Genomic DNA, 21,348 nt, shown 5'->3' with positions numbered 1-21,348 from the left:
TTTTGTCATTTTCTGTAACAAAACACAATCTTTTCTCCCAAAGTCAGACATCATGACTGTGTCCCCACTGGAGATGTGCTTTGATGGGGAAGGAGCACTTTGGGGTTACCAGGGTTGATGAGTCAGTTGTGTGTGGTGGTGGGGGTGTATAAATGGAATGTAGGGTGGTGCTGGGTGAGGTCTGCTGCTGTCCTTCTCCCAGATGAAGGGAGGGCAGGAAGGTGGGCTTGTGGTGTTCCATTGCAGTCATTCAGAATCTGGTGTGGTGGTGCATTTGGGCACCTGGACTCATGAAAACACTGGGCTCAGGGGAATGAGGCTGCTGGATAACAACCCAGGGAGAAACACAAGAGCTAAGAAACCCCAAAAGTATTGTGATGAGGTGTCTCTGGCAGCCGTGGAAAAGGTCTAGAACAATTACAGAGAAGGGAACACCTGAACTCCTGTGCCATGTGACATGTGAACACGTCAAAGGCCTATGTTTAAGACCTAGAACAATGGGAATGTTTTGAAATACATAGATGTATACCTTCTTGACCCTAAATGCTGTGGGACAATGGTCTTACTGTACCCTGTAAATATTTGTTACTTGTATGGTTTAATAAAATGTTGATTGGTCATTAGCCAGGCAGGAATTATAGGCAGGACAACCAGAACAGAAGAATTCTGGGAAGAGGAAAGGCTCAGTATGCAGTCGTCACCCAGACACAGTGGAAGCAAGATGAGAATGCCTCACTGATAAAAGGTAACAAGCCACGTGGCTGACACAGACAAGAATTATGGGTCAAGGTAGGATGTAAGAGTTAATAAGAAGGAGGAAGTCCTAGTCTGTAGTCGTGACCCAGCCTCAGAGGAAGCAAGATGTGACTGCCTCGCCGAATAAGGTACCAAGCGATGTGACTAACAAAGACAAGAATAATGGGCTAATATAAGTTATAAGAGTTAATCACGGGACCTCCTGAAACTGAAAAGCTTCTGTAAAGCAAAGGACACGGTCAACAAGACAAAACGACAGCCTACAGAATGGGAAAAGATCTTCACTAAACCCACATCAGACAGAGGTTTGATCTCCAAAATATACAAAGAACTCAAGAAATTGGACACCAAAAGATCACATAATCCAATAAAATAAAAATGGAGTACAGACCTAAACAGAGAACTCTCAACAGAGGAATCTAAAATGGCTGAAAGACACTTAAGGAAATGTTCAATATCCTTAGTCATCAGAGAAATGCAAATCAAAACAACTCTGAGATTCCATCTTACACCTGAAAGAATGGCCAAGATAAAAAACACTGATGACAATTTATGCTGGAGAAGTTGTGGGGAAAAGGGAACGCTTCTGTATTGCTGGTGGGAATGCAAGCTGGTACAACCCCTTTGGATGTCAGCATGGCGATTTCTCAGAAAATTAGGAAACAACCTTCCTCAAGACCCAATAATACCACTTTTGGGTATATATCCAAAGGATGCTCAATCATGCCACTAGGACATGTGCTCAACTATGTTCATAGCAGCATTGTTTGTCATAGCCAGAACCTGGAAACAACCTAAATGCCCCTCAATCAAAGTATGGATATAAAAAATGTGGTACATTTACACAATGGAGTACTACATAGCAGAAAAAAATAATGACAGCTTGAATTTTGCAGGAGAATGGATGGAGCTAGAAACCATTATTCTGAGTGAGATAAACCAGACACAGAAAGACAATTATCACATGTACTCACTCATAGGTGGTTTTTAAACATAAAGCAAAGAAAGCCAGCCTACAAACCACAATCCCAGAGAATTTAGACAACAATATGGACACTAAGAGAAACTCACATAGATATAATCTACATGGGAAGTAGAAAGTATAAAAAGACAAGATATCCTGAGTAAATTGGGAGCATGGGGACTTTGGGGGAGGATCGAAGGGAGGAGAGGCAGGGAGGGGAGCAGAGAAAAATACAGAGCCCAATAAATATCATTGGAAAAATTTTAAGATAAAATAAAGAAATAAAAAAAGAGTTAATAACAAGTCTGAGCTACTAGGCCAATCAGTTTTGTGTTAATGTAGACCTCTGTGTGATTTTCTTGGGACTAAACATCTGGGAAAAAAACCTCAGACAACAGTATGGTGTCCAACGTGTGGACAACTGCATCCACATAAAGCCTGAGAGAGCTTGGGAAGTAATTCTAGACAAAAAAGAATAGAATTAAGCACGACTTATTGACAGCAGTACTTTCTCTGGTGGGCTCTGCTTACTAGATGCAAGTGCTCTCATTTACAAGAGGCTTCCTGACTCAGCTTTAGCTGTAAAACCTTGCAGTTCTTTTAAGAAACACTTAAATGGTGTTGATAAAAAGCTGACCGCATACTTTTTGGTTTTCAGTCATAGTAGGAAAAAAGCCACGCTGTTTTAAAATGCTAGCTTTCTGGGCCATCCTGCCAGTGCAAACTTTGACTCTTTCAGGCAGGAGGTCAGGCTACAGAGCATTTGAATGTAGTTTGTGAGCAGACTGCTGTGGCTTCCTTGGTGGCAGAGATCTTGAAATGCCATAGAGTTGTAGCAATAAACATAGCTATAGTCAGTACCTCTGCCATGAGGCTAGAATCTCAGAAAGCTAAAGAATGTGCGGGATCCAGCTGTCAAAGCCACGGTTTTAATCCTAGCCATATTGCCTAGCAAATTAGAGATTCATGTGGTCAGAAAAAGAGAGATTCAGGGCTGGAGAGATGGCTCAGAGGTTAAGAGCATTGCCTGCTCTTCCAAAGGTCCTGAGTTCAATTCCCAGCAACCACATGGTGCCTCACAACCATCTGTAATGAGGTCTGGTGCCCTCTTCTGGCCTGCAGGCATACATGCAGGCAGAACACTGTATACATAATAAATAAATAAATATTTTGAAAAAAAAAAGAAAAAGAGAGATTCAAAGATGAAGAAAATCACTAAATGGTTTACAGTGTGTTAAAAATATATGCAGGCTTGGGAGAGAAAAGAAAAAGGTTAAAGTTCTTAAAATAATGAAGAAAGAGAATAGTTGGGTGTGGTGGCACACATCTTTAATCCCAGCACTTGGGAGGCAGAGGCAGGCAGCTCTCTGTGAGTTCAAGGACAGCCTGGTTTACAGAGTGAGTTCCATGACAGCCAAAAATACACAGAGAAACCCTGTCTCAAAAAGTCAAAAATTAAAAATAAAAGAAATAGAGGTTAAAATAAAGCCATGTAAAAATGAAAACTACAAAGAGAGTCTGAAGACTGTATGTTAATATGCTCTCTTTGAATTGTTTGAATGCTGAAGAAGGAGCAACACCTGCCAAAATATATTTGTTTATAAATGTTGCTGAATTAATCCAAGATAGGTATTTTGAAAATACCTTGACTTCAAAATTGAAGTTAAAAAGTATGTTACTTTGGAGAAGAGATTTTGCTTTTGTTTCCACAAGAAATGAAAGGCTGTGGATTCATTCTTGGTTAAGAAAAATCAGGCTTGATCAAGGAAAATCACCTGAGAAATCTCCAGTAAGAACAGGTGGCCTGGATGTCTGAGTTCTACATCCAGAACAGATTCAAGACTGCTGCCTGAGTTGATGAAGCCTCACAGGATACTCCAGTCATTACTTGATCATAATTCTAAATTTTCTTTAGGTCCCCAAAAGATTATCAATGCCTCCAACCAGCAGGAAATAGCCTGGAAAACTACACCCACATTCCCCCAAAATTTCTATGGATATTTTCCTTTGTTTAGAATGTTAGTTACAAGTTGTTATGGATAATGATTAGGAGAAAAGCTAAACAAAGGATATTAGATTGAGAGTTCTTGCTTTTTATAAAAAAGGGGGGGGAATTGCTGTGGGACAATGGTCTATACCCTGTCAATTATTTTTAAAAAAAATGCTGATTGGCCAGCGGGGGAAAAAAACAAAAACAAAAAAAAAGAGTTAATAAGAAGCTTGAGCTAATAGGCCAACCAGTTTGTGATTAATGTAGACCTCTGTGTGTTTCTTTGGGATTGAAGGGCTGTGGGACCAGGTGGGACAGAAACCTCTGTCAACACCTAAATGAGGTCATTGTTTTTTAGGTTTACTAAAGGAATTTGCAATCAAAGGTAAATACATTGTATCTTTACCAGAACAAGTTTTTGTTTGTTTGTTTTTTGTTTTTTGTTTTGAGACAGGGTCTTAACTATGTAACTGTGACTGTCCTCCAACTAACAGAGATCTGCCTCTGCCTCCCAAGTACTGAATTAAAGGCTTGCATCACTACACCTGGCTTAAACTTTTTTTTGTTGTTGTTGTTTTGTTTTGTTTTCTCAGACAGAGTTTCTCTGTCTTCAAACGCACTTTGTAGACCAGGCTGGGCTTGAACTCAAAGATATCCTCCTGCCTCTGCCTCCCAATTGCTGGGATTAAAGGCATGCACCATCACTGCCCAGCTTTAAAGAAATTTTTTTATGTGTGGTACTGACACTGAACCAGAACCTTAGATGTAGTAGGCAAGAGTCCACCACTGTGTGAGTCACATCCCCAGCCATAAAGTTTGCTCTTTCAAGGACACTCTCATGGGCACAGTAGCTGACTGCTGTGACCCAGTTCCAGGGAGGCTGAAGCAGAAGGACTAGGAGCTTGGTAGCAGCCTGCCTACACAGGCAAACCTCATCTCATAACAAATCAGCTGTACGTGTGCAAAAAACTTGCACTTGACGCTCTCTGAAAGTAGAGGCAGGATGACTTCAGAGTTCAAGACCATATTGGAGATGGGCAACCGGTGGTGGTGCACGCCTTTAATCCTAGCACTTGGGGGACAGAGGCAGGTGGATCTCTGTGAGTTCGAGGCCAGCCTGGTCGTCTACAAGAGCTAGTTCCAGGACAGGCTCCAAAGCTACATAGAAACCCTGTCTCGAAAAACAGGGGGAGAGAGAGAAAGAGAGAGAGAGAGAGAGAGAGAGAGAGAGAGAGAGAGAGAGAGAGAGAGGGAAGACTGGGCCCTTCAGAGGTCATTGGTTCAAACATTAAATGGTGCGGCTCCTTTTAGGTATCTGGCAAGTCTTCAGGAAACTGAGTCACCATGCAGTACAGAAACTTCATTCCTGGGATTATGCCTGAATGAATTGCTAACATGTCCACACAGAGCTGACACAACTCTTAAAATAGCCTAAAGTGGAAACCCAAATATCCATTAACTAACAAGTAGATAAAATGTGGCATGCATCTATACCATAGAGCATCCGGTCAGGAAGAGCGTTGGAGTGATTCTATAAAATGAATGGATCTTGCTGGTGGTGATGGTGCACGCCTTTAATCCCAGCACTCGGGAGGCAGAGGCAGGCAGAGTTTGAAGCCAGCTTGTTCTACAGAGGGAGTTCCAGGACAGGTTTCAAAGCTACAGAGAAACCTTGTCTGGCGGGGGGGGGGGGGTGTGGGGTGGGAAACAACCCAAAACAAACAAAAAAAGATGAATGGATCTTGGAAGCAATGCAACATCTCAAAAGAGCACAGAATCTTATTCTATTGAAGGCAATGTTGAGAACAGGCAAAACTATAGATGATTAGCGGTTGCCTGGTTGGGGAGGTACGAATAGAGTATTAACAGCCAATGAGCATGTGGCTTTGGGGGATGGAAAGGGATGAAGGAAGCACTCTGGAATTAGGCAGTAGTGATCACCACCCAGTCATGCAAACCACACACGGACCCTCATGCTTTAAGGCTGTAAACTTTGTTTTGTTTTGTTTTTCAAGACACAGTTTCTCTGAGTTCTGGAACTTGCTCTGTAAAAACCAGGCTGGCCTCAAGCTCAGAGATTCACCTGCCTTTGCCTTCTGAGCGCTGGGATTAAAGGCATGTGTCACCACTCCTTGGCATGACTGTCAATTTTATATTTATCTCTCAAGAAGGGGAAAGGTTTCACTCAGCAGTGCCCCATGGTCCAACAAATCAGATGAGGCCAGGTCTAGAGGTCACAGGACATGGTGAATGAAGTCACACTTCAACAGCCCTTCCATCTCGTGATCCTCTATTCCTGGGGTTCTCCCCTTTCCTAATTCTCCCCCTTCCTTTAGTACAATTCATGATGTGGTGACCCCAACCATAAAGTTATTTCATTGCTACCTCGTAACTGATGTGGGACTCCCCTCTGTATGCTGTGAGTATTGTTGGTGAATAAAGAAACTGCCTTGGCCTATTGATAGGGCAGAACATAGCTAGGTGGGGAAAATTAAACTGAATGCTGGAAGAAAGGAGGCAGAATCAGAAGCCACGCGTAGCCCCGGTTGGAGACAGATGCCAGATGGAACTTTACCCGGTAAGCCACAGCCACGTGGCAATACACAGATTAATGGAGATGGGTTAGTTTAGGATATGAGTTAGCCAGAAATATGCTTAAGCTATTGATCAAAAAGTATTGCAAACAATATGGTTTCTGTGTGATTATTTCGGGAGTCTGGGCGGCCAGGAAATGAACAAGCAGCCTCCAACTACACATAACTGTAACTTTGCTGCTATGAATTATAAGATTGTCTTAGGCCACCCCTGTATAGTTGTTCCACCTTGAAAGGGGTTGCAACTCACAGGTTGAGAACACTGCTTCTAGTGATAGTGTTTCAGCAGTGTGTGGCTCCACTTCTCTTGAGGTTCAGCTGGAGTGGGTGAGCCACTTGTTCTTAAGGAACCCAGGCTGGCGAGAAGTTTCCTGGAAGGGTTTTTCAAGGAAGGAACCCTAAAATCCTGCCACTAGGCATGGCTGAGTACGTTATATCTCCGGAAAACTCAGGCCAGCTGGGCAATATGAGGTCTATGGAAAAACTGGGTATACATCCTTCCTTTTTAAGAACTGAGACTGGGCCAGGTGGCGGGGCTGCACACCTTTAAGCCCAGCCTTCAGGAGGCAGAGTTCGAGGCCAGCCTGGTCTACAGAGTGAGTTCCAGGACAACCAGGGCTACACAGAGAAACTGTCTCAAAAAAAAAAAAAATAAAACAAAACAAAAGCCCAAAAAAACAACTTAAGAGCTGAGATGGGAGTAGGGTGGGGCAGAGATGGCTAAGTAGTTAAGGGCATTGACTTGTTTTTCCCGAGGACTCAGGTTCAATCCCCAGCATCCACATGGCAGCTCATAACTGTTACTCCAGTTCTAGTGGGCCTGAAACTCATGGTAAATGCTAATGCATGTAAAAACAAAACAAAACAAACAAACAAACAAACAAAAAAACTGTAGGGCTGGAGAGGTGATCAGTAGTTAAGAGCACTGGCTGCTCTTTTAGAAGACCTGGGTTCAATTCCCCACACCCACACGACAGTTCACAACTGTCTCTAACTCCAGTTCCAAGGGATCCAACACCCCCATACAAGCAAACCAATGTATATGAAAAAAAAGTAAAAAAGGGAAGAAAAAAAAAAAGGTAAGAAATTTTAAAAAGAGAGAGCTGAGATTAGTTACATAGTTACAGCTGGCTTTGAGTTGGGAAGGGTCTACTTTTACTAAAAGTGCCAGGTATTAGAAGGTTATGTGTGTCTGGTGTCCATAGAGACCAGGAGAGGATATTAGATTCCCTGGAGTAAAAAGTACCAAGTGTCAGCATGTCATGTATGTGCTGGCTACCAAACTTGCACCCTTTGGGAGTCCCTAAGCGCTCTTACCCACCGAGCAGTATCTCCAGTCCTCTAGGGGCCCACCTTTTGCTGTTGAAATGTTTTCATGTGGCCAAGTATGGTCTTGGAACTCATGCAGCTTAGGATCACCCTGAACTCCTGATTTTGACTAAACAAGTACTCAGGCCCAAGTATAAAATATAGCCAGGTAGCACATGGCTACATTCAGGCTTTAATTCACACAGAGCAGACAGACCAGGTCTTCAAATAGACCAATCTATAGGAATAAAAATCAAAGGTGGCCGGGTGGTGGTGGCACATGCCTTTAATCCCAGCACTCGGGAGGCAAGGACAGGTGGATCTGTGAGTTCGAGGCCAGCATGGTCTACAAGAGCTAGCTCCAGGACAGGCACCAAAGCTACAGAGAAACGTCTCAAAATAGAAAAGAAAAAAAAAAAAAATCAAAGGTGAAAGTCAGCATACATATCCCAATTATTTAGCAACACGTGTCCAGAACAAATACTTCCACCCAGCCATTCAGCTTTGACACATGAGGTGATGTCTCATTATAACTGGCCAAAGACTAGCACAGCACATGGTTGAGCTACATGCAGTCTCCAGGTAAGCAAAACGCCCAGCCCAACGGGAACAATGGTAACCCCAACTACAGCTTCAAGATTTGCTTCAACTCCAGCCTGGTCACAGAACCCCTAGAACTGTATCACCAGAAGAAAACAAGTGGCCTTCGGATAAAAGTCTGATTCATTTCATCGCTCAGAGTGCTAGCAAATTAAACCATGGTTTCTTCACCCAGAAAGTTCACCTGGTACCAGCTGCCTCAGAATACCCACCCCAAAGTTTCAAGATCCAAAGTGTCAGCAGGGAATGAGGCAGTTTCTGTTGCCTCCCTAAAATTAATTTCCCTCAATTTTGAGCCACACAAACTGTGAAACAATTTCAAATTACAGTCACAAATTGTACCTGTACTTTTTTGTTTGTTTTATCCAGACAGGGCTTCTGTGTCAGTACTGGCAACCCTGGAACTAGCTCTTGTAGATCAGACTGGCCTTGAACTCCTGCCTGCCTCCTGAGTGCTGGTAATAAAGGTGTGCACCACCACAGCCCACGACGCACAGCCAGTCTGTTGACATTGTTGCAGGTTAACAGAGTGGCAGACCATCTGACTCAAGGTCAAATACAGATCTGCCCAAAGAGACAGCAGAGGGTCAATGCTAATCAGAGGGATGCCCAGCTCTGCATACTTTAAGGATCGCCATACCCTTCAAGAACCATTTCCCTGCACCCACTCACTATCGGGTCTACCTCTGGGACACATACATACCCACTACCACACTACTCACTGTGTGTTTGCAAGACTGACTGGATCTATGACCAACCAGTCAAACCAAAAGAACTGGCAGCCAGGTTCCCCAATGTGGAGGAAAAGATCAGAGACAGAATTTCCAAGCCAAACTGTATCCAGCTTTATTAAAGACACTTTCCATAAACAATCATGGTTTTCCAGGCAGAACATGGGCAGACAATCAGTAACAGTATACAAGAACTTCCAAACTCCCTTCTTGTATCGACTACCAAAATCAGAAAGCCACTATAAAACCCGGTGAGTCTTCATTGGATGCTCTGAAAAGGGGGAGGAGCTTAGAGTGAGGGCTGACATTTCACATTGAGGATGTTGTTTCACAACTTTTCACAAGCCGACCCTGACTTTCAGGAAATGAAATGAAAATGGCAGAAGTATCAATCTGCAGATCCACAATCTTCTGTAAAAGGAACCGCTGCGCTTTTGAGGACACTCAGTGATATCACTGCAAAGTCCAGATTGCCCAACAGACTGGCAAAACCAATTTTGGGGATCAGGTTCCAACAGGTCTCTGGTCTTAAGGGAGTTAAGTCTATGTTGATGGTACAGGGGGAGGAGAATATAAAAACGAACTTAGTTCTCCCACACAAGGCATGTTGTGCCATGGTGGCCACATATGTCAACATGTCCCCAGGACGTCTCTCCTGGGAGTCAAGAGGAGTCTTTCAAAATTATCAGGGAAAGATGTTTTCCATCATGAACCATCATTCATCCAGCTTGGGGAGACACTGCTAGTGACACATGTTCCTCCCCACCCAAAACAATGAAGTGTTCTGTGTGCTAACAACATAGCTTAAAAAAAAAAAGGTAAAACAAAATTCTGCATTTTTATAAAACTTGATAAAAAATAGTATTTCAAACTGTACAGTCACCAGAAGTACACAGTTATCAAAAACGCACACATTTCACTTGGCGTCTCCAGCACCTTCAGCTTTTTGTGCCTAAAAGAAGAACAAGTAAAGTCAATACACAAACTAAACTTACCTTTGCTTACTATAGTCTATATACACGGTATCATTCCCATGATAAAATCCAGGTTTGGGTCCACTTTACTAAATCACCCCGCCCACTGACTGATTGGGAATAGACAGGATCAGAGGACCCAAGACCTTTAATTTCACGTCAGGATAAGCCAACACAGCAAGTGCCTTTTAGATTATAACAGACTTTTGAACTGAGGATTTCAGACAGGAGTGAGGATTTCAGACAGGAGGATTATCACACCACACACAGCAATCCAGATATAAGGGGTAATAAACAATTTTGGGACGAAAGACTCACTCACTGTACCTGGTCTGTTTTGGCGTCTCCATTCTCTGCAGGATTATTGGCATCCTTACCAGCATCGGCCTTCCCCTTCTTCCCCTTGGGTACCTTCTCTCCCTTCTAACACCAAGGAAGGACAGATATTAGTTTTTCATTCTGTATACCAGGATGTAACCTACCAAGTTCTACAGGCTTGCCTACTGAAGATATATATACCCCACACCACTAGGTTGAATTATAATTTCAGCTACTTTTTGCTGAGGAACATAAATTAAGTTACAGAAATAAAAGTTAGCTAAAAACACTCCTTTCCCAGCCAAGGGCAGTTTTCTGTAATTCATGCCACAGACACTAACATGACAAACACCAGGACTAAGGCCAAAGTGACAACATCCACCGGTGGACGCCCCATTATGGTGAATTAGGTTAAGGTGTGGAAGGACAGTCCTCTCTGTGAAAATCACCCATCTGGTATCAGCGCGCAGTCATGCAGTCCTGCTCACCTTTGCAGGGGCCTTTTTAGGCTTGGGCTCTGGCTTTGGAGGTGCAGGTTTCTTGTTTTGGTAGGCAAAGGGGAAAAGGAAACTATTAGTACGAAGGACCAAAAGAAACAACCACCCAAACCACATCTAGGAAAACTATCATTGGGACTGCCTTTCTTTTACGATCTAAAAGTGATCTCCCACTTTGGTCATAACAATCACAACTTAAGTCAACGACAAACTCGAGATGTGCCACACCACAAGGTAATTTACTCAAAACCTACCACAAACTATAATGCAGTGAAACCAAAGGGATCCCAAAAATGTTTCCCAACCTCAGGGTCAAGTATACACACTTACAGCGGACAACCTTGCCGATCTTCTCTGTGGCTATTAAAAAGAAAACAAAGTCAGAAAAATAAACACAACTTTTGCACCAGTTTTTCCACATTAAAGAAAGCGAAGAAAGAAACTAGGGTAACTCCAGGTCTGGGGCTGAGGTCAAACAATAGCAAAGGAGCCCGTGGTGTTTACTACCCAAGGCCTGTGCGACAAGTCCTGTGCGGCTAAGACTCACCTCGTCCTTCACCTTGGCTTTATCTCCTTTAGTATCCCCTTCAGCCTATAAAGATAGAAGACAAAAATTTGTAACCTCGGAGGTAAACCTCAGACATCGGGAACAGAAAGTGACACCACGTTTCTAAAATGTATCGACTCAGCTTCTCTTAAAAGTAGTCTTAGTGGGGGATGGAGCCCCAACGAAGGCCGAGGTCCGCACGGCAGACCCCGCAGGTCGGCCTCCGGGAAGCGCGGGAGAAGCTGGAGCGGGGCCGGCGAGTCGCCGGGCGCCACCAGCCAGGCAGGCGCAACAGCTGCAGATTGTGCAAACAAACCCCTCCGGAGGCGGAGCCCAGCGCCGTTGCCATGGCAGCCGTCAAGGGCGGGAGCTCTGGGAACTCGTGGGCGGCGGCGCGCAGTCCCTGCGCCGGGGACGTGGGCGGCCGGGGGGCGGAGCCCCGGCCCGACCCCGCCCCTCGCGGCGTCAGTTTTTTGGCGGCAGAGCGCTCCCCCGCCCGCCCAGCCGAGCGCCGCCTTCCCGCCCTTTCGGGTTTGAATCGCCCGCTCGCTCGCCCGCCCGAAGAAGAGGAGGGGGCGGCAAGTGGGGGAGGGGGCGCGGGCGGCCGAGGGGAGCGGGATAAACAGCGGCCAACATGGCTCCTCCCGTCGCCGCCGCCGCCGCTTCTCCAATATGGCTTCTGGCGCCCGCGGGCACCACGCCGCGCAGGCTTCGCCCGCGGCCGGACTCGGGCTGGAACCCCGCGCCGCGCCCGCTATCCCCGCCGAGTTCCGCGCTCGAGGCAAGCGGCGGCAGTGGCGGCGCCTGGGCGCCCACGCGCTCGCGCCACGTACCTTTCTTTTGGGCATGGCGGCGGCGGGGGGGACGTCGGCGCTGAACGCGGGGCTGCAGCGGTTCGGGGCTCGGGTCCGTCCGGGGGTCGTTCTCGCTGCTTCTTCACACTGCTCGGGCTCCGGGGGGTTTATAAAGTTTTTATAGCGCTGGGAGCCTCGGACCGGTTAGAACCGGATTTCACCTCCCGCCGCCGCTCATTGGCCCAGCTGGGGTCACGTGGGCGGGGTTTAAACTCACCTCCTCTGGAGTGAGGAGGGGGTGTCGGGGGGGAGGGTGAGCGAGACGGCCGCGCGCCTTGGGGGAGGGGGCGCGGTGGAGGAGGCGCGCGCCGAGGCAGTAAATGAGGGGCGCGCGAGGCGGCGGGCTCGGGGTTCCACTCCCGCCCGAGCTGGCTTTTGCAAACTCCCAAGTTCCTTCCACCTTATGCAACCCTGCTACCCACTTCTCCAAGCCGTGCGACACTGGGCACATCTCAGCCCTTTCCTTCCTGCTCCCGCTGGGGGCCCCACAAGAGGGGATGGCGAGGCCTGGCTGCGCCGCCCGGCTCCATAGGCGACGACAGGAAGCGGCCGCTACGGGCTCTAGTGGGATGAGAGCGAGGGGGCTGGCTTGGCGCAGTCGGACGTGCATCCTTCCGAGCTGCTACCTCGGGGAATCTCTCCGTGCGCCTCACCTGGGAAACTGTCCACTGGAGGTGGGGGCGTGGGCTCCAAGTAGAGACTTTGCACACAGGGGTGCTTTTCGGGTACGGCCGGGCAGGTAGGAGCTGTCCTTTCAGCACCTACTGCTCAACGGCCTCCCCAAACGCTACACAGCCCCCCAATATCGGCCGAGTGGCTTCCTTAAGCCCCTGCACGTCCGGTCCCCTGGACCCATCACAGAATGGTGGAGAAAAACCGCCAACACGGTCTGCGAGCACTCCCCTCCCCCTAAGCCCTCTGGGTCTCGGATACAGCTAGCCCAGCTGCCCCCACTCGACAGAGGCCACCAAACCTGGGTTGTGCAGATGCCACAGCTGGCGAAATCCACCCCTACCCCCCCCCCCGACACACTATCAAGTCGGCTTGTTCTCGCTTGCGTGAGGAAAAGGCCGTTGAAGGAAAGCGCCGGAAGATTAGGAAACAAGTAGACGAACAGGTGTGATGACCAAGGGGCCCTCCCATGCACCCCAGTCCAAAGCCCGGCGTTCTAGAGCTGGCCAAGCGCACCCGCGGGAGGGTGCCAATCGCAGAAGCAAAGCAAGGCGTTCTTTCGTTACAGTCACTGAACAAATCTTACACCTAAGAATTTTAAAAAATTCTATTTGACACCCAGAACACAACCGGCTAAACATCTGTAACGGTGTTTGGCGCTCAGGTGAAGACGCATACATAGGTCTCACCTTATTTTTTGAGGCACGGGTGGAAGCTAGTTTGCACTAACCATTCCAGCAGAAAGCAAACATCCAAAACAAGCTTTCTGTAGCCTTTGCTTCTGGGCAGCAAAGGATTTGCCTCTTCTTTCCACTTGCACAGCGCCTCCTGAGGCAGCCCCCACCCCAGCCCACTCCGCCCTGTGCACCTTTCCCAGAATACAGGTCCCCAGGCTGGAAGATACCTTGCCCATTAATCACCTGTACTGTACTCCAATCGTAAGAGAAAGTCAGCCAGGACTCAACAGCCATGCTTGCTGGGCAGATTCCGTTTGCTGCCTCCAGCCTCTCATTCCCGCCTTAATTGTAGGGCTCTGTATTACAGCCACATAATTCATGCCTCCCTAATTAAGGCTGTCAACAGCCTCATTGTAAAGCTGGAAAATGTACAGCACCTGCTCTTGGGGAACTCTGTGCCAGGATTTGGTTTTGGGGAGTGCCAGGTGTATGGGGGGCCTTGCCAAAGGGTGCACGGATTGGCTTTTGGTTACAGTGTCAGGCTTTTATCCTTGATTCTGAGAGGAAGAGTGATGGAAAAAAAGGTCACCAGGGACAGGTATCTAGGCGCAAAACTGGGTGTGTGGGGGGGGGGCAAGGCTAGAAGTTAGGAATCTAAAGAGTACATTTACCATGGCTTACAATAACCCACCTCTTTCCGGGAGGAAGGAGGTGTGGAAAGGGTTTGGAGACAGAATACCAGAGTGGCAACTGGTCAGTGTTCCTGGCTAGTATTTACTGCTCTGGGGGCACCTGATGCAGAATAGCTCTGTAGACCTCTCTTCAGCCCTATGGGGAGGCAGGCAATCTTGTCTTCCTGTAAGGCAGTGTTGGCCCTCTCAGGCTGAAGGCCTCGAGTAAGTTCTGCCATGATGACAGTAAAGTGTCTCAGGGCTTACTTAGGGAGTCAGGTCAAAGAGCTGTGAGGAGCCTTGAAGATTGGGAGTGGGAATCAGCCTGAGCTGGCGACAGAAGGAGATAGTCAATGAGGAGATGCTTAGTTCTGTTCGGTCCTGATGTGTTACAAGTTGGCCTGTGTTCGATTATACTCTGGGACCTCTCTCGGCCCTTCTGCTATCCCTGTAGCCATGGAGGGGGTTGGGTCTCACTGGGGAGTGGAGCCTGGCCCCATGCCCTGCAAGGGGGAGAAAAGCTTGTGTGGGCTGAGTCAACAATAGGTAATTGGATTGTAATCACCCGCCTGGCTTCCATGAGCCATTGGGGGCGCTGAGCCTTTCAGTGAGCAATCAGTAATGGTGGTGGGAGGGGTGGAGATTCAATAGCAAATCCCAGGTGGAGAGCCAAGGGGAGGAGCAGCAGATGGGCAAATTTTCTTCTTGTCCTTCCCACCCCTTTCTTCCCTGCCCAGCGATGCTGGCTGCCTATCAGTTATTTACCAGTAGATTCATTCTTCTGTCAAAGTCACGTGGTGGGGGGCTTAGGCAGGATGGGTAATGGCCTAGATTTTGGGAAGACCTCTTCTGCATGTTTTAGGATATGCTAGTGGAAAAAGAACATGCATCCAAAAACGTGGGGAGGGGGCACGGACAGTAATACAGCTAATGAGTTAGGGTCCCCTGTTCTCCAGATTATCAGTGACTGGTCTTGGATTTAGGATAAGCATGGGAGACTCCCTCAAACTCTAGGTGAGTCACTGTCACAGGTAGCCCAAAGGTGTCAGTCTATAGGCAGTAGGCCTTGCCTTGGGGGCTCCCTGCAAAAAAGCAAAGGGAGCACAATTCATCAAAAACAGGGAGGTGCCTTTCACCAAGAAAAGAAAAGAAAAGAAAAGAAAAGAAAAGAAAAGAAAAGAAAAGAAAAGGAAAGAAAAGGAAGTTGGGGCCCAAGAGGCATAGGGCAGGGCAAAGTGGCCACTAGCCAGCCTCACTTAGGCAGGTGCAGTGCCCAAAAGTGCCAGCCAGTCAGCCCGTTTAAGTTCCAAGGCCTTCAGGAAGCTTTGGACTCGCTCTTCCCGTTTGGCAGAGAGTCTGTGCAAGCGTGTCCGTCGGAGTTGGGCATCCCCACTGGCCTGGAGCCCCTCTCGAAGCAGCTGTTCTGTCACTGCAGCCTGGTCCCTCTCCAGCTGGTGTCTCTTCCGCTCCTCAGCATACATGTCTCGGGCCTTCTGCTAGAGAAAAGTGGGGTTTGGGGTAGGGAGATCATTTTAGGTGTGGCTGAGACGGGATGGAGAAGGTGGGACTAAGGTATCAGAGTGGCCAAGCATACTAACTCCGGAGAGTTTCTACTAGTGTGGAAAGGCAGTAAGACGGTGCCCGTGTTACACAGAAGTCAGCAGCAGTCCGTCTTGGCTTGTTTTGTGTGGAAATATTTGTATTTCTTAAAATTCTTTCAAGCTTACACTTGGAAACAGGTAAAAAGTCTGACTTCTGATTCTTTGTACCCATGGGAAGATCTCCCTGTTTTTGCTCATTTGTAACGTGGGGGCTGTGCCTACCTTGAAGAGAGGTTTAAGGGATTAGGGATAATAATGCAAAACCCACTCTAACATATTAGCAGGCAGAGAAACAGCAATTTTATGTATTGTTGTCGACTGTCTGTGACAATATTCATTGGGTCTTCTTATGGTCAGGGTTCAGCCTCTTATACTGAAGACAGACTTGATTCTCTGAGCAAACAGCCCTCCTAGGAATGATGAGAAGCAAATTCAACTCTTAAGCCACTTATGCTGCCTAGACCAGGTATTAGTCTTTAGTCTGATCTTTCTGTTGGAAAGAATCCCTTGGCAGCTCCAGAGCCACCAGGGCCCCTGGCCTGGATTCTGACAGCTGGTGGCGATCACAGGCTCTGAGTGCCTCCCAGACTGTGCATAGGTCTTCAGACAGATTCTTTACGAGGGCAGAGACTACTTTTTGTCTCTGGCACTTAGAACACTCTGCATATGAAGGGGTCACTCACAAGAGGACAGGAAGGGTGCAGGTGACCAAAGTGGGAAATCCCTTTGGAACAGAAGGGGCTGGTATGTCTCACAAACGAATCCTGACACTATACCTGGCCTACAGAGTCCGATCGTGTCCTAATCATCTACAAGCTCACTGCCTTGTCCTCACTTTGTTTTGAGACAGGGTTTCTCTGTGTCACCCTGGCTGGACTGGAACTCACGGGCCTCGGATTAAGAGTGCTGGGAGTAAACGCATGTGCCACAACTGCCCAGCTCTTGTCTCTACTCTTTAGGGACGGCCTATATTATGTTCACAAACACTTCACCCACTGACTCACTGACCTTCAGAATGGAGGAGCTGTGAGCAGCCAGGTGTGGTGGCACACCTGTGATCCCAGCACCAAGACGCAGAGGCAAGTGATCTCTGAGTTCCAGACAACCCTGGTTTACACAGTGACCAGATCAGCCAGCCAGCGCTACATGATAGGGAGACTGTCTCAAAACACCCCCCTAAACCAAAATAATTACTTGGGGGGGGGCTCAAGTTGGAGCCCCAGAAACCAAAGGTGGCAGAATATACCTATAACCCTAGCACTGGTAGAGAGAGGGCATCCCTGAAACTTCCAGTCTGGCAGAATAGATGAATTTCACCTTCAGAGGGAGATCCTGTCTCAAAACAAAGGTGGAGGGAGGGAGGGCTGGCAAATGCATCACTAGGGAAAGGGGCTGGTAAAGCCTGACACATGAATTCCATCTGCAGACACCACGCAGGGTGACAGGAGAACTGGTTATGGTAGTCCACACTTTAATCCCACAACTCAGGAAGCAGAAGCAGGCAGATCTCTGTGAGTCTGAGGCTAGCATGGTCTACAGAGGGAGTGGCAGGCTAGCTCAACCTACACTGTGAGTTCCAGACCATCTAGAAGTACATAGTGAGACCCTTTCTCGAAAATAGTAACAAAACAAAATAAAGGTAGAAAGAGAAAACCAGCTCCACAAAGTTGTCCCATGAACTCTGCATACATACTGTGGGACACTGTGTGTGTACCCACATTACACTTAAACACATACACTAATAATAAATAAAATAAAAAGAATGGAGAAAGATCAAGGAAAGATACCAGATGTACACTTACAGACATGCACACACACAAGTACATATACATACATACATATATGTATATATACATACAATACATACACACACACACACACACACACACATTAACCATACCACAAACAAAAAAATTGCATGAATTTTCTCAGGTCAGAATGAATTTGCTTGAAGCCCTAAAATTTGAAAACTTCCTGTCCAAAAGACTCTCACCTTTCTAAGACTATTATTTCTTCTTTTAAAAAAAATAGTTTTTATAACTTTTCTAATTGAGTGTGTGTGGGGGCACCTGTTCTCAAGTAAGAACTCAAGTACAGGTGCCCACAGAGACTAGAAACACTGGCTTTCCCTCGGAGCAGGAGTTACAGGCAGCTGTGAGCCTGTGACTGCTGGAAACTGATCTTCATCTTTGGAAGAGCAGGAAGCCTACTTAACAGCTCAGTCACTTCTCCTATTTTCCCCTTTTTCATTTTTTTGGTTTTTCAAGACAGGGTTTCTGTAGTAGCCCTGGCTGTCCAAGAACTCATTCTGTAGACCAGGCTGACCTCGAACTCACAGAGATCCGCCTGCCTCTGCCTCCAAGTGCTAGAATTAAAGGTATGCGCCACCATCACCCACCACTATTTTCCTTTCTTTTTCAAGTAAACTTCTTTTATTTCTAGGAAAAACTATAAATCATCCATATCACATACAAGAAAATTTAAGAGTAATGCTAGCTGGGTGTGGTGGTGCATGCCTCTAATCCCAACACTCGGGAGTCAGAGGCAGGCAGATCTCTGCGAGTTCGAAGCCAATGTGATCTTGGTCTATAAAGCAAATCCCAGCATAGCAAGGGCTACACAAAGAAACCATGTCTCAAAAATAAAGAGAAATCCTGAACAACTACACATTTTATTTTATAGACCAGATATTGAGATTTGGTAACATAACAAAAATCTCTAATCAAAATTTACATTAGATACTATCTTACACAAAACTTTTCAGTCAGTTAAAATAAACAGCCAGCTATAAAATTAAATGATATTTTACTTTGGTTTATAGCACGATTCTAAAAATGGCTTAAAGACAGGCTCCTGCTATGTGGTCCTGATTGGCCTCCTGAACTCTTTCTTTCTTTCTTTCTTTCTTTCTTTCTTTCTTTCTTTCTTTCTTTCTTTCTTTTTTTTTTTTTTTTGAGACAAAGGTTCTCTGTGTAACAGTCCTAGCTGTCCTGGAACTCCCTTGTAGACCAGGCTGGCTTCAAACTCATAGAGATCTGCCTGCCTCTGCTTCCAGTCCTGGGATTAAATGTGTGCGCCACCACACTGGCCCAACATGGTTTCAAGAGAGGATGGGGAGTAGTTCTTGTACCTATGGATCGCTATGGTTCCTGGGGGTGGAAAAGCCATCTTCTAGGTACCCTCTGGCCACGCTCACGTGTCTGGAGCTATTCTCCCAATCTCAGAGGGGCCCTAGGCTCTTCTCAGTTATTTGCCCTCAGAAAATCCAAGAGAGTAGGACCCACTGGCAATTTCAGCACACACCTGAAATCACATCACAGAACATCAAGTTCAAGGCTGTCCTAGGCTACATAGTGAGTAGCGTGCTAGCCAGAGCTATTAACCTTACTTCAAAGAAAAAAGGAGGAAAAAAATTAAAACAACCCCCTTCCAAAAAAAAAAAAAATCCCTAAGTTTACCAAAGTTTCCCCTTCTCTTTCCTTTTTCTTCTTGGACATGTGTGTTCACTGTGTGCAGGTACACGTGACTGTGCAGACGTACATGCACATGCATGTGGAAACAGAGGTCAACCTCAGATATTCTTGCTCAGGCACTGTTTTCTTTCTTTTTCTTTCTGAGGCAGGGTCTGAGTGCTCACTGAGTTCCAGGACAGAGGCTTGCATCAACTTGCCTGCTCTGCCTTGTTTTTAAGACAGGGTCTCACACTAGCTTGACACTTATTAAGGCTACAATGGCTGACTAGATAATCCCAGGGTTTTGCCTGTCCCCACCTCCCCGCACTGAGATTACAAACAATACTACGACACCCAGATTCTTTTTAATTATGTACACGTGTGTGCCTGGTTATGAGCACGCTAAGTGCAGGTGTCCACGGAGGCCAGAAGCATCAGCTGCCCCTGGAGCTGGAGCTGCAGACAGCTGTCAGCCGTCCCGTCTGGGTCCTTTACCAGCTGACCGACGTATCTCTTTAGGCCCCCCACCTATTTTTCTTCTTGTTTGCTTGTTTTTGGAGTTTTTTGAGACAAACTTTTACAATTTAGCCCAAGCTACCTTCAAACACACGGCAGTCTTCCTGCCCCTGACTCCCTGGTCCAGGGGTGGCAGGTGTGTATAACCAAGTCCTGAAGGTCAGTGTCTCTCCTGAGCATAAGTAATGTCCTACATAACAACAATCAAGGGAACATTCTTTGAGACAGGATCTCAGATAAGCCATAGCCTCAAATGTGTTATGTAGCTGGGGATGACTCCTAGATCCTCCTGACTCACCCCCATGCTCTAGTGGACACTGCCACTCCACCTCAAGAACAGATTCTCATAGAAACTTTTATACAGGTCGGAGGCAATCTCGTGCCAAAACTCTAAGGAAGGTCACTCTGAGAAACGGTACTGACCCTCTCTGCCCTTCCACCTTCAGAAGACACAGAGAATAAGATGGAGCAAAGCTTTGAGTTCTTTACCACTTTACTGGTGCCTGGGGTTCAGACCATTTATAAAGGGAGGGACAGGGAGAGCTCAGTAAAAACATTTTTTCTTTAAAAAAAAAAAAAATCACGCCAGGCAGTGGTGGCGCACACCTTTAAACCCAGCACTAGGGAGGCAGAGGAAGGATCTCTGTGATCTCTGTGAGTCTGAGGCCAGCCTGGTCTACAGGAGTTCCAGGACAGCCAGAACAACACAAAGAGGGTCTCAAAAACATCCTCCCCTGCCCTCCCAAAAAAACAAAAACAACAGCAACCCCCACACACACAGTGTATATTCACACACATACAGACAAAACACTCATACACACTAAAAATTTATTTATCTATTTATTTATTTGGAGCGGGTCTTTTTCTTTTTCAAGACAGGGTTTCTTTATGTAGCCTTGACTGTACTGGAACTCACTCCGTAGACCAGGTTGGCCTTGAACTCAGAGATCCTCTGTCTACCACTGCTGGAATTAAAGGTGTGCACCACTACACCGCACCCAGCTTAATTAAATCTTTTTTTCTTTAAAGAAACAAGTACAGATGAGAAAGAAAGGTTTTTGAAGACTTATTTTATGTGTATGAGTGTTACTTACATGTGTACTTTGTGCAAGCTTGGGGCCCTCAGAGGTCTGCAGAGGGCCCTGGATCCCTGAAACTGGGGTCAAGGATGGCTGTGTGCCTCTGTGTAGGTGCTCTGCAACAAGTGCCCTAAGCTTCCAAACCATTTATCCAGTCCATAAATAAAATCTAAAAAATAATAATAAGAGGAAAGGAGGAATGGCTCAGTGGTTGAAAGTGTGCGCTGCTCTTCTTGAGTTTGGGTCCCAGCACGCAGAGGGCAGGTAGGTCACAGCCACCTGTAACACCAGCTACAGAGGAAGACACCTCTGGCCTCTGTGGCTAACTGCACTCATGTGTACATACCCAACCATTATTAAAAATAGTTAAAATAGGGGGCTGGAGAAATGGCTTAGAGGTTAAGAGCTCTGGCTGCTCTTCCAGAGGTCCTGAGTTCAATTCCCAGCTTCCACATGGTGGCTCACAGCCATCTAATAAGATCTGGTGCCCTCTTCTGGCCTGCAGGCACATATGCAGGCAGAATACTGTATACATAATAAATAAATC

At 46.6% G+C, this 21,348-nt stretch overlaps 2 protein-coding genes across 5 annotated transcripts in view; both read right to left on the bottom strand.

Annotated features, from left to right (window-relative positions):
• Window positions 1-9,033: 9,033 nt before the first annotated feature.
• Window positions 9,034-12,317, bottom strand: Hmgn2 (high mobility group nucleosomal binding domain 2). The gene is made up of 6 exons (XM_087904505.1): window positions 12,113-12,317; window positions 11,280-11,324; window positions 11,063-11,092; window positions 10,724-10,774; window positions 10,245-10,340; window positions 9,034-9,895 (listed from the first exon to the last, which is right to left on the bottom strand). Exons 1-6 carry the CDS (start codon window positions 12,125-12,127, stop codon window positions 9,860-9,862), a joined length of 273 nt encoding a protein of 90 aa, XP_087760631.1. The 5' UTR covers window positions 12,128-12,317; the 3' UTR covers window positions 9,034-9,859.
• A 1,077-nt stretch (window positions 12,318-13,394) lies between these two features.
• Window positions 13,395-21,348, bottom strand: part of Dhdds (dehydrodolichyl diphosphate synthase subunit) — a 28,202-nt gene continuing 20,248 nt past the window's right edge. For 2 of the 4 annotated variants that reach the window (XM_048434063.3, XM_048434064.3), the window contains exon 9: window positions 13,395-15,649. In XM_048434063.3, the coding sequence (XP_048290020.1) occupies window positions 15,410-15,649 (240 nt within the window). In that variant the 3' untranslated portion in view covers window positions 13,395-15,409. Of the gene's footprint in view, window positions 15,650-16,031; window positions 16,165-21,348 lie in introns of those variants that run through there. The other 2 variants (XM_048434065.3, XM_048434066.2) reach the window with 2 other exon arrangements.

Source organism: Myodes glareolus, chromosome 3 (assembly GCF_982192425.1).
Source record: "Myodes glareolus chromosome 3, mMyoGla1.1, whole genome shotgun sequence".
NCBI classification, from domain to species: domain Eukaryota; kingdom Metazoa; phylum Chordata; class Mammalia; order Rodentia; family Cricetidae; genus Myodes; species Myodes glareolus.
Note: the sequence above shows the minus strand (reverse complement) of the source record. Positions and strands in the feature narration are given on the sequence as shown.

Bases quoted from the DNA above. Each gene is read 5' to 3' on its own strand.
- Hmgn2 (XM_087904505.1), bottom strand. The intron at 11,093-11,279 runs GTGAGTCTTAGC...TCTTTTTAATAG, and splicing joins AAGCCAAGGTGAAGGACGAG to CCACAGAGAAGATCGGCAAG. The intron at 10,775-11,062 runs GTAAGTGTGTAT...TACCAAAACAAG, and splicing joins GATCGGCAAGGTTGTCCGCT to AAACCTGCACCTCCAAAGCC.